General features: G+C 45.8%; 1 protein-coding gene and 1 pseudogene across 1 annotated transcript in view; both read right to left on the bottom strand.

Annotated features, from left to right (window-relative positions):
• The window catches only part of LOC134936129 (complement C3-like), an 828,079-nt gene that overhangs the window by 33,394 nt on the left and 782,370 nt on the right, over positions 1-12,315 (bottom strand). The window contains exon 37 of the mRNA XM_063931046.1: positions 1,575-1,664. Within this exon, the coding sequence (XP_063787116.1) occupies positions 1,575-1,664 (90 nt within the window). The remainder of the gene's footprint in view (positions 1-1,574; positions 1,665-12,315) is intronic.
• Positions 2,693-2,811, bottom strand: LOC134939083 (5S ribosomal RNA; annotated as a pseudogene).

Below are 12,315 nucleotides of genomic sequence, written 5' to 3'. Positions count from 1 at the left end.
CTGCAGCACCTCTCTCTGCATTAGAAGCTGCAGAGTAACATGTATAAGTGGCTCTTCTGTGGCATAACGTGTGTAAGCAGCTCTACTGTGGTGTAACAAATATAAGCGGCTCTACTGTGGCATAACATGTATAAGCGGGTGTGGATCATAGAAGCGACACTATCTAAGTCGACAATGTTTGAGTCGACCACTGAAGGTCGACAGGCACTAGGTCGACAGGGATGGAATGTCCACATGGTTTCTATGTCGACAGGTTCTATGTCGACAGTTGAAAAGGTCGACATGCGTTTTAAAAGTTTTTTTTGTGTCGTTTACTCCGTACAGTGACTGGCAAGCTGAATTAGTGCACCGTGTCCCCTCGAAGCTCGCCATGCTTCGGGCATGGTGCCTTGCTCCGCTGCGCTCGGCACAGGTTACTATTCCCAGTCGTAGTCCACGTGGATCATTACGTATGAAAGTACAAAAATGTAAAAAAAATATATGTAAAAAACTCATGTCGACCTTGTGAACTGTCGACATAGGAACCATGTCGAACTTCCATCACTGTCGACATATTGTCTGTCGACCTTCAGTGGTCGACCAAAACATTGTCGACCTAGATAGTGTTGACTTTCAGACCGGATCCCTTATAAGCAGCTCTGCTGTGTTGTGTAATGTGTATAAGGGCCTCTACTGTGTGGCGTAACATGTATAAGGGACTCTACTGTGTGGGGTAACATGTATAAGGGACTCTACTGTTTGGCGTAACATGTATAAGGGACTCCACTGTGTGGGGTAACATATATAAGGGGCTCTACTGTATGGCATAAAGTCTATAAGGGGTACTACCGTGTGGTGTAATGTGAATAACAGACACTACTGTGCAGTGTAATCCGAGTTGGTACTATTCTATGGCTATGCCCCTTGCCCATAAAGCCATGTCCCTATATTTTTGTTGCGCGCCTTTGTCGCGCACTGTCCCTATTTTATACATGGGGGGCACCCAAAGGAAACTTTCGCCCTGAGCTCCACAAGGTCTTGAACCAGCCTTTTCACCAATTTAGGATTGTTTAATTATTTTTTCTTTTCAAATGTATCATGCACCTAATTCAGTACAGGGGAGTGGGGCGCAGAAACATACCCTTTGTCCGGGCACCATGGCACCTAGCTACACCTCTGCCATGGGGCTTTATTATAAGAACGACTTTCAGTTCTGTGTTAGCGCCCTGCGATTTGTCTGTTTTCTGTTTTTATTACAGTGCTAAAATAACATAGGTGTCACCCTATGGTTTTGGCCATACCCATGCCCATTGACCACACCCGGCGCAGGAATCCAAAAATAAAAAGGTGGTAACCTTAGCTACTGTATATTAGAGAACAAATAAGTAATATGTGGGATGATACAGCAAGAGTTTTGTATGGCAATAATGTTTTTTTTCATGTAATTTAATTATAATAAATCTTTATTTAAAAGTACAAGTAGTTTTTATATTGTATTTGTTTTGTTTACATGCAGATCTTTAAATCAACGTATCTTAACAATACACACAATTCACTCTTAAACACCCACAACCATGTGTTTCTTTGTATCTTACCTTCCGCACAGCGGCACACATCTCCATAGCAGATCTTTCCCAGAAGCTTACTGCCCTCTTCCACATGGTATGATTTAGTGCAGCGGTTTTCTGTCAATAGATAAACAAATTCTATACTGATTACCCTAATTTAACGACTGAGATCCGTTCCTACGAATAGGTCGTTAAACAAATTGGTAGTTAAGCGAGGAGCCCATTTTTAATACAGGTAATCATTTTTAAATATCCTGAATAAAAATGTCTAAATGAAACTCCAACTTTAAAACTTTTTATTTTGCATAAAGTAACTCTTACATACTGTACAGTATTACAGAACATAAAAATGCAATCAGCGAAAATAATTAAATTGCCGTTTGCAGCTAGACGGAGACCTGGTCGTAAGTCCGAGTGGTTGTGAAACAGTATTCCAACGGGTTTTGCGAGAGCAAGCGGACTGTTAGTGTATCTGGGGGACGCTTATGTTAATATATTGTGTGGTAATGTGATTGCGTACTCAGTATTAAATCTTAACTTTTATTTCTATGCACTTAAGAGATCAGGATGACATAAATTAAGAATTAAAACGTTATTAAATTAATTACTCAAAAAGTTACTCTTCTTGTGAATATGCATTAAATAAAGCTCTGTCTTTTTATAGATATAGCTATCTCACACAGGGGATATATTCTCCTGATAGGAAGAGCAAGTTTTAAATAGATAAAAATTCAATTGTGATGTTCATCAGAGCGAAAATTTCTGTTCTGTTCTCTTATCATACAGATATATAAGGGGTAAGATATATCCCAGCTCAACTTAAGAGAACAGATGTCGGGCTGTGTTACTCCAAATACCCACAAAGTGAGCCAATATTATTTTGAAAGCTCACTAATAATCTGGCTTATAAGCCAAATAAATCTTTTGGGTCTGATTGTGCGCATGCAATGTATCACCAATATTTGAGAGAATGTTTAGGTTTGCTAGATAAGAGTAGTAGAGACTAGCCCCTTCTGCTTTTGCTCATCTGTTAGCCATCGAATGAGCAATGAGAGAGTGATATCACCAAATTTTCTGGTGTGGAAGGAGGTAAAGTAATAGACTTCCACTTTCCAAGGTAAGTATGGTTGTTCTACTGCTTCATATATCTACAGTACTTGGTTTTCCCAGGAGGTCTCCCTTACTGGTACTGACCAAGCCCAACACTGCTTGGCTTCCGAGATTGGATGAGATTGGGCATATCCAGTGTGGTAAGGCTGTAGGTAATGGGTACGTATCCCTACTTGTCGCCTCTGCTTACCCGTTATTGGATGATGGCATGTACAAGGCGTAATGTCTAGAAGAGACAGTGTGTGTTCGGAGTTGGGTCAATGATGCCCACAGTTAATAAGATTCAAAGTATGAAAACGATAAGTGTTACACTTCTGCTGTCCAAAAGAATACCTCTGTTGCTTGAGTTAGCATTGCACAGGGTTATCCGAATATGCATGAGAGAGTGTATTTAGGTAAGAGCCATAAGAAGAGAAATGCCAGATGGTGATTTCTAGGATCTTTCAATGTCTCAGTAGTCCATGAAACTTGAACCCAATTGGTTGATAATCACAAGTAGTTTAAAGCTTACATAAAGCCAAAATTTCAATGTCTCAAAAATACATCTAGCTTGAATCCAGCTGGTAAATTCTCACAAATAACTGGGAGTGTTCATAAATTCAGATTATTACTCACAGCGAAATTTCATTCAACTTAGATCCTGATAACGCATAGTCATTAATAGCCAAAAGTTTGGATAGGGTCAAGTAAGGTATCTCAGTAGTGTATAAACCTTGAATACAGTTGATCAATAATCATAAGTACAGTATCTGTGAGCTTGCATGAAATTGCTGGATAAACTATCTGAACAGGGGTGCAGTGTCATTTGCCAGTGTGTTGCTATACTTGTACACTTGTTCTAATACAACACTTCATTACTCTCTCAAATGGGTACCAGTATTTGAAATAAGAGTGTACATTGCATACACATAAGAACAAAACATAGGTTTCTCTGACGTCCTAGTGGATGCTGGGAACTCCGTAAGGACCATGGGCAATAGCGGGCTCCGAAGGAGACTGGGCACATCTAAGAAAGAATTAGGACTACCTGGTGTGCACTGGCTCCTCCCTCTAAGCCCCTCCTCCAGACCCCAGTTAGAATTCTGTGCCCAGCCGAGCTGGTTGCACACTAGGGGCTCTCCTGAGCTCTTAGAAAAGAAAGTATATTTTAGGTTTTTTATTTTCAGTGAGATCTGCTGGCAACAGACTCACTGCTACGAGGGACTTAGGGGAGAGAAGCGAACCTACCTGCTTGCAGCTAGCTTGGGCTTCTAGGCTAAGGGACACCATTAGCTCCAGAGGGATCGAACACAGGCCCAGCCTCGGTCGTCCGGTCCCGGAGCCGCGCCGCCGTCCCCCTTGCAGAGCCAGAAGCAAGAAGATCTTCACGGAAATCGGCGGCTGAAGACTCCGGTCTTCATTAAGGTAGCGCACAGCATTGCAGCTGTGCGCCATTGCTCCCTGTGCACACCACATACTCCGGTCACTGATGGGTGCAGGGCGCTGGGGGGGGGGGGCGCCCTGGGCAGCAATTAGAGTACCTTAGGGTGGCAAATAACACATAATATAGCCTGGGAAGCTATATATGTGTAAAATACCCCTGCCACATTATTTTTTATAAATGCGGGAAAAGTCAGCCGAAAAGGGGCGGGGCTATCTCCCTCAGCACACTGGCGCCATTTCCTCTCACAGCTCCGCTGGAAGGATCGCTCCCCAGGCTCTCCCCTGCAGTTTCCAGGCTCTATAGGGTAAAAAAGAGAGGGGGGGCACTAAATTTAGGCGCTAATACTATATATATATAGCGGCTATAGGGTAAATCACTTGTGTAGTGTAACTTCCTGCATTATATAGCGCTGTGGTGTGTGCTGGCATACTCTCTCTCTGTCTCCCCAAAGGACTTTGTGGGGTCCTGTCCTCAGTCAGAGCATTCCCTGTGTGTGTGCGGTGTGTCGGTACAGGCTGTGTCGACATGTTTGATGAGGAGGCTTACGTGGAGGCGGAGCAGGTGCCGATAAATGTGATGTCACCCCCTGCGGGGTCGACACCTGAATGGATGGATATGTGGAAGGAATTACGCGACAGTGTCAACTCCTTGCATAAAAGGTTTGACGACATAGCAGATGTGGGACAGCCGGCTTCTCAGCCCGTGCCTGCCCAGGCGTCTCAAGAGCCATCAGGGGCTCAAAAACGCCCGCTACCGCAGATGGCAGACACAGATGTCGACACGGATACTGACTCCAGTGTCGACGACGATGAGACTAGTGTACATTCCAATAGAGCCACCCGTTACATGATTACGGCAATGAAAAATGTGTTGCACATTTCTGACATTACCCCAGGTACCACAAAAAAGGGTATTATGTTTGGGGAGAAAAAGCTGCCAGTGGTTTTTCCCCCATCAGATGAGTTAAATGAAGTGTGTGAAGCAGCGTGGGCTTCCCCCGATAAGAAACTGGTGGTTTCTAAAAAGTTACTAATGGCGTACCCTTTCCCGCCAGAGGACAGGTTACGTTGGGAGACATCCCCTAGGGTGGATAAAGCGCTCACACGCCTATCAAAAAAGGTGGCACTACCATCTCCGGACACGGCCGCCCTAAAGGAGCCTGCTAATAGGAAGCAGGAGGCTATCCTGAAGTCTGTATATACACACTCAGGTATTATACTGAGACCGGCTATTGCTTCAGCATGGATGTGCAGTGCTGCAGCTGCGTGGTCAGATTCCCTGTCTGAAAATATTGATACCTTAGACAGGGACACTATATTGCTAACCATAGAGCATATTAAAGACGCAGTCTTATACATGAGAGATGCACAGAGGGATATTTGCCGGCTGGCATCTAGAATTAATGCAATGTCCATTTCTGCCAGGAGAGTATTGTGGACTCGGCAATGGACAGGTGATACAGATTCTAAAAGGCACATGGAGGTTTTGCCTTACAAGGGTGAGGAATTGTTTAGGGACGGTCTCTCGGACCTAGTTTCCACAGCAACTGCTGGGAAGCCGACATTTTTACCCCATGTTCCCTCACAGCCGAAGAAAGCACCGTATTATCAGGTACAGTCCTTTCGGCCCCAGAAAGGAAAGCGGGTTAGAGGCGCGTCCTTCCTGCCCAGAGGAAGAGGGAAAAAAGCTGCAACATACAGCCAGTTCCCAGGAACAAAAGTCCTCCCCCGCTTCCTCTAAGTCCACCGCATGACGCTGGGGCTCCACAGGCGGAGCCAGGTGCGGTGGGGGCCCGTCTCAGACACTTCAGCGACCAGTGGGCTTGCCCACGGGTGGATCCCTGGATTCTACAAGTGGTATCTCAGGGGTACAAGCTGGAATTCGAGACGTCTCCCCCTCGCCGTTTCCTCAAATCTGCCTTGCCAACAACTCCGCCAAACAGGGAGGCAGTGCTGGAGACGATTCATAACCTGTATTCTCAGCAGGTGATAATCAAGGTGCCCCTCCTTCAACAAGGACGGGGTTACTATTCCACAATGTTTGTGGTGCCGAAACCGGACGGTTCGGTAAGACCCATTTTAAATTTGAAATCCTTGAACACTTATATAAGAAGGTTCAAGTTCAAGATGGAATCGCTCAGGGCGGTGATTGCAAGACTGGACGAAGGGGATTACATGGTATCACTGGACATCAAGGATGCTTACCTGCATGTCCCCATTTACCCTCCTCACCAGGAGTACCTCAGATTTGTGGTACAGGACTGTCATTACCAATTCCAGACATTGCCGTTTGGTCTGTCCACGGCACCGAGGGTGTTTACCAAAGTAATGGCCGAAATTATGATACTCCTTCGGAAAAAGGGAGTTTTAATTATCCCGTACTTGGACGATCTCCTTATAAAGGCGAGGTCCAGGGAGCAGTTGTTGGTCGGAGTAGCACTATCTCGGGAAGTGCTACAACAGCAAGCACGGCTGGATTCTGAATATTCCAAAGTCGAAGCTGGTTCCTACGACACGTCTACTGTTCCTGGGGATGGTTCTGGACACAGACCAGAAAATAAGATTTTACTCACCGGTAAATCTATTTCTCGTAGTCCGTAGTGGATGCTGGGAACTCCGTAAATACCATGGGGGGGGGGGGGGGGTAGCGGCTCCGCAGGAGACTGGGCACAAAAGTAAAGCTTTAGGACTACCTGGTGTGCACTGGCTCCTCCCCCCATGACCCTCCTCCAAGCCTCAGTTAGGATACTGTGCCCGGACGAGCGTACACAATAAGGAAGGATTTTTGAATCCCGGGTAAGACTCATACCAGCCACACCAATCACACCGTATAACTTGTAATATGAACCCAGTTAACAGTATGATAACAGAGGAGCCTCTCGAAAAGATGGCTCACTACAACAATAACCCGATTATTTTACAATAACTATGTACAAGTATTGCAGATAATCCGCACTTGGGATGGGCGCCCAGCATCCACTACGGACTACGAGAAATAGATTTACCGGTGAGTAAAATCTTATTTTCTCTGACGTCCTAGTGGATGCTTGGAACTCCGTAAGGACCATGGGGATTATACCAAAGCTCCCAAACGGGCGGGAGAGTGCGGATGACTCTGCAGCACCGAATGAGAGAACTCCAGGTCCTCCTCAGCCAGGGTATCAAATTTGTAGAATTTTGCAAACGTATTTGCTCCTGACCAAGTAGCTGCTCGGCAAAGTTGTAAAGCCGAGACCCCTCGGGCAGCCGCCCAAGATGAGCCCACCTTCCTTGTGGAGTGGGCATTTACAGATTTTTGGCAGTGGCAGGCCTGCCACAGAATGTGCAAGCTGAATTGTACTACAAATCCAACGAGCAATAGTCTGCTTAGAAGCAGGAGCACCCAGCTTGTTGGGTGCATACAGGATAAACAGCAAGTCAGATTTTCTGACTCCAGCCGTCCTGGAAAGATATATTTTCAGGGCCCTGACAACGTCTAGCAACTTGGAGTCCTCCAAGTCCCTAGTAGCCGCAGGCACCACAATAGGTTGGTTCAGGTGAAACGCTGAAAACCACCTTAGCGAGAAACTGAGGACGAGTCCTCAATTCCGCCCTGTCCGAATGGAAAATCAGATAAGGGCTTCTACAGGATAAAGCCGCCAATTCTGACACGCGCCTGGCCGAGGCCAGGGCCAATAGCATGACCACTTTCCATGTGAGATATTTTAACTCCACAGATTTAAGTGGTTCAAACCAATGTGACTTTAGGAACCCCAAAACTACATTGAGATCCCAAGGTGCCACTGGAGGCACAAAAGGAGGCTGTATATGCAGTACCCCTTTTACAAACGTCTGAACTTCAGGGACTGAAGCTAGTTCTTTCTGGAAGAAAATTGACAGGGCCGAAATTTGAACCTTAATGGACCCCAATTTCAGGCCCATAGACACTCCTGTTTGCAGGAAATGTAGGAATCGACCCAGTTGAAATTCCTCCGTCGGGGCCTTACTGGCTTCGCACCACGCAACATATTTTCGCCAAATGCGGTGATAATGTTTTGCCGTTACATCCTTCCTGGCTTTGATCAGGGTAGGGATGACTTCATCCGGAATGCCTTTTTCCTTAAGGATCCGGCGTTCAACCGCCATGCCGTCAAACGCAGCCGCGGTAAGTCTTGGAACAGACAGGGTCCTTGCTGGAGCAGGTCCCTTCTTAGAGGTAGAGGCCACGGATCCTCCGTGAGCATCTCTTGAAGTTCCGGGTACCAAGTCCTTCTTGGCCAATCCGGAGCCACGAATATAGTGCTTACTCCTCTCCGTCTTATAATTCTCAGTACCTTGGGTATGAGAGGCAGAGGAGGGAACACATACACTGACTGGTACACCCACGGTGTTACCAGAGCGTCTACAGCTCTTGCCTGAGGGTCCCTTGACCTGGCGCAATACCTGTCGAGTTTTTTGTTGAGGCGGGACGCCATCATGTCCACCTTTGGTTTTTCCCAACGGTTTTTAATCATGTGGAAGACTTCTGGGTGAAGTCCCCACTCTCCCGGGTGGAGGTCGTGCCTGCTGAGGAAGTCTGCTTCCCAGTTGTCCACTCCCGGAATGAATACTGCTGACAGTGCTATCACATGATTTTTCTAGAGATGAGCGGGTTCGGTTCCTCGGAATCCGAACCCGCCCGAACTTCATTTTTTTTTACACGGGGCCGAGCGACTCGGATCTTCCCGCCTTGCTCGGTTAACCCGAGCGCGCCCGAACGTCATCATCCCGCTGTCGGATTCTCGCGAGGCTCGGATTCTATCGCGAGACTCGGATTCTATATAAGGAGCCGCGCATCGCCGCCATTTTCACACGTGCATTGAGATTCATAGGGAGAGGACGTGGCTGGCGTCCTCTCCGTTTATAGAGAAGAGAGTGAGACTAGAGTAGAGAGAGACACAGTAGTAATTTTGGGGAGCATTAGGAGGAGTAGTACTACTACTTGCTGAAGTGATAGATAGTGTGACTGTATAATGTATATCTGACTTGTGGGGGAGACACTGACAGTGGGGAGCAGTTAGAGTCTGAGAGCAGGACTCAGGAGTACATATAACGTACAGTGCACACTTTTGCTGCCAGAGTGCCACACTGCCATTGTGACCACACTGACCACCAGTATAATATATATTGTGATTGTCTGCTTATGAGTACTACTTGCAAGTTGCTGATAGTGTGACCAGTGACCTGACCACCAGTTTAATAATCACCACCAGTTTAATATATATATATATATATATATAATTGTATATAATATATATATAATATTGTATACCACCTACCCGTTTTTTTTCTTTTCTTTCTTCTTCTTTATACATACTACTATAGTAGCTTACTGTAGCAGTCTGCGGTGCTGCTGAGCTGACAGTGTCCAGCAGGTCCGTCATCAGTCATTACATAATAAATATATATACCTGTCCGGCTGCAGTACTAGTGATATTATATATATATATATATATATATTGATTTCATCTCATTATCATCCAGTCTATATTAGCAGCAGACACAGTATGGTAGTCCACGGCTGTAGCTACCTCTGTGTCGGCAGTCGCTCGTTTATCCATAATTGTATACCACCTACCCGTGTTTTTTTTTTCTTTCTTCTTTATACATACTACTATAGTAGCTTACTGTAGCAGTCTGTGGTGCTGCTGAGCTGACAGTGTCCAGCAGGTCCGTCATCAGTCATTACATAATAAATATATCTACCTGTCCGGCTGCAGTACTAGTGTGATATTATATATATATATATTGATTTCATCTCATTATCATCCAGTCTATATTAGCAGCAGACACAGTACGGTAGTCCACGGCTGTAGCTACCTCTGTGTCGGCAGTCGCTCGTCCATCCATAATTGTATACCACCTACCCGTGTTTTTTTCTTTTTTTCTTTCTTCTTTATACATACTACTATAGTAGCTTACTGTAGCAGTCTGCGGTGCTGCTGAGCTGACAGTGTCCAGCAGGTCCGTCATCAGTCATTACATAATAAATATATCTACCTGTCCGGCTGCAGTACTAGTGTGATATTATATATATATTGATTTCATCTCATTATCATCCAGTCTATATTAGCAGCAGACACAGTACGGTAGTCCACGGCTGTAGCTACCTCTGTGTCGGCAGTCGCTCGTCCATCCATAATTGTATACCACCTACCCGTGGTTTTTTTTTTCTTTCTTCTTTATACATACTACTATAGTAGCTTACTGTAGCAGTCTGCGGTGCTGCTGAGCTGACAGTGTCCAGCAGGTCCGTCATCAGTCATTACATAATAAATATATCTACCTGTCCGGCTGCAGTACTAGTGTGATATTATATATATATATATTGATTTCATCTCATTATCATCCAGTCTATATTAGCAGCAGACACAGTACGGTAGTCCACGGCTGTAGCTACCTCTGTGTCGGCAGTCGCTCGTCCATCCATAATTGTATACCACCTACCCGTGTTTTTTTCTTTTTTTCTTTCTTCTTTATACATACTACTATAGTAGCTTACTGTAGCAGTCTGCGGTGCTGCTGAGCTGACAGTGTCCAGCAGGTCCGTCATCAGTCATTACATAATAAATATATCTACCTGTCCGGCTGCAGTACTAGTGTGATATTATATATATATATATTGATTTCATCTCATTATCATCCAGTCTATATTAGCAGCAGACACAGTACGGTAGTCCACGGCTGTAGCTACCTCTGTGTCGGCAGTCGCTCGTCCATCCATAAGTATACTAGTATCCATCCATCTCCATTGTTTACCTGAGGTGCCTTTTAGTTGTGCCTATGAAAATATGGAGAACAAAAATGTTGAGGTTCCAAAATTAGGGAAAGATCAAGATCCACTTCCACCTCGTGCTGAAGCTGCTGCCACTAGTCATGGCCGAGACGATGAAATGCCAGCAACGTCGTCTGCCAAGGCCGATGCCCAATGTCATAGTACAGAGCATGTAAAATCCAAAACACCAAATATCAGTAAAAAAAGGACTCCAAAATCTAAAATAAAATTGTCGGAGGAGAAGCGTAAACTTGCCAATATGCCATTTACCACACGGAGTGGCAAGGAACGGCTGAGGCCCTGGCCTATGTTCATGGCTAGTGGTTCAGCTTCACATGAGGATGGAAGCACTCAGCCTCTCGCTAGAAAAATGAAAAGACTCAAGCTGGCAAAAGCACCGCAAAGAACTGTGCGTTCTTCGAAATCCCAAATCCACAAGGAGAGTCCAATTGTGTCGGTTGCGATGCCTGACCTTCCCAACACTGGACGTGAAGAGCATGCGCCTTCCACCATTTGCACGCCCCCTGCAAGTGCTGGAAGGAGCACCCGCAGTCCAGTTCCTGATAGTCAGATTGAAGATGTCAGTGTTGAAGTACACCAGGATGAGGAGGATATGGGTGTTGCTGGCGCTGGGGAGGAAATTGACAAGGAGGATTCTGATGGTGAGGTGGTTTGTTTAAGTCAGGCACCCGGGGAGACACCTGTTGTCCGTGGGAGGAATATGGCCGTTGACATGCCTGGTGAAAATACCAAAAAAATCAGCTCTTCGGTGTGGAAGTATTTCAACAGAAATGCGGACAACATTTGTCAAGCCGTGTGTTGCCTTTGTCAAGCTGTAATAAGTAGGGGTAAGGACGTTAACCACCTCGGAACATCCTCCCTTATACGTCACCTGCAGCGCATTCATAATAAGTCAGTGACAAGTTCAAAAACTTTGGGCGACAGCGGAAGCAGTCCACTGACCAGGAAATCCCTTCCTCTTGTAACCAAGCTCACGCAAACCACCCCACCAACTCCCTCAGTGTCAATTTCCTCCTTCCCCAGGAATGCCAATAGTCCTGCAGGCCATGTCACTGGCAATTCTGACGATTCCTCTCCTGCCTGGGATTCCTCCGATGCATCCTTGCGTGTAACGCCTACTGCTGCTGGCGCTGCTGTTGTTGCTGCTGGGAGTCGATGGTCATCCCAGAGGGGAAATCGTAAGACCACTTTTACTACTTCCACCAAGCAATTGACTGTCCAACAGTCCTTTGCGAGGAAGATGAAATATCACAGCAGTCATCCTGCTGCAAAGCGGATAACTGAGGCCTTGGCATCCTGGGTGGTGAGAAACGTGGTTCCGGTATCCATCATTACTGCAGAGCCAACTAAAGACTTCTTGGAGGTACTGTGTCCCCGGTACCAAATACCATCTAGGTTCCATTTCTCTAGGCAGGCGATATC

This window comes from Pseudophryne corroboree, chromosome 6 (genome assembly GCF_028390025.1).
Source record: "Pseudophryne corroboree isolate aPseCor3 chromosome 6, aPseCor3.hap2, whole genome shotgun sequence".
Classification (NCBI taxonomy): domain Eukaryota; kingdom Metazoa; phylum Chordata; class Amphibia; order Anura; family Myobatrachidae; genus Pseudophryne; species Pseudophryne corroboree.
This window is presented reverse-complemented; position numbering and strand designations above follow the sequence as displayed.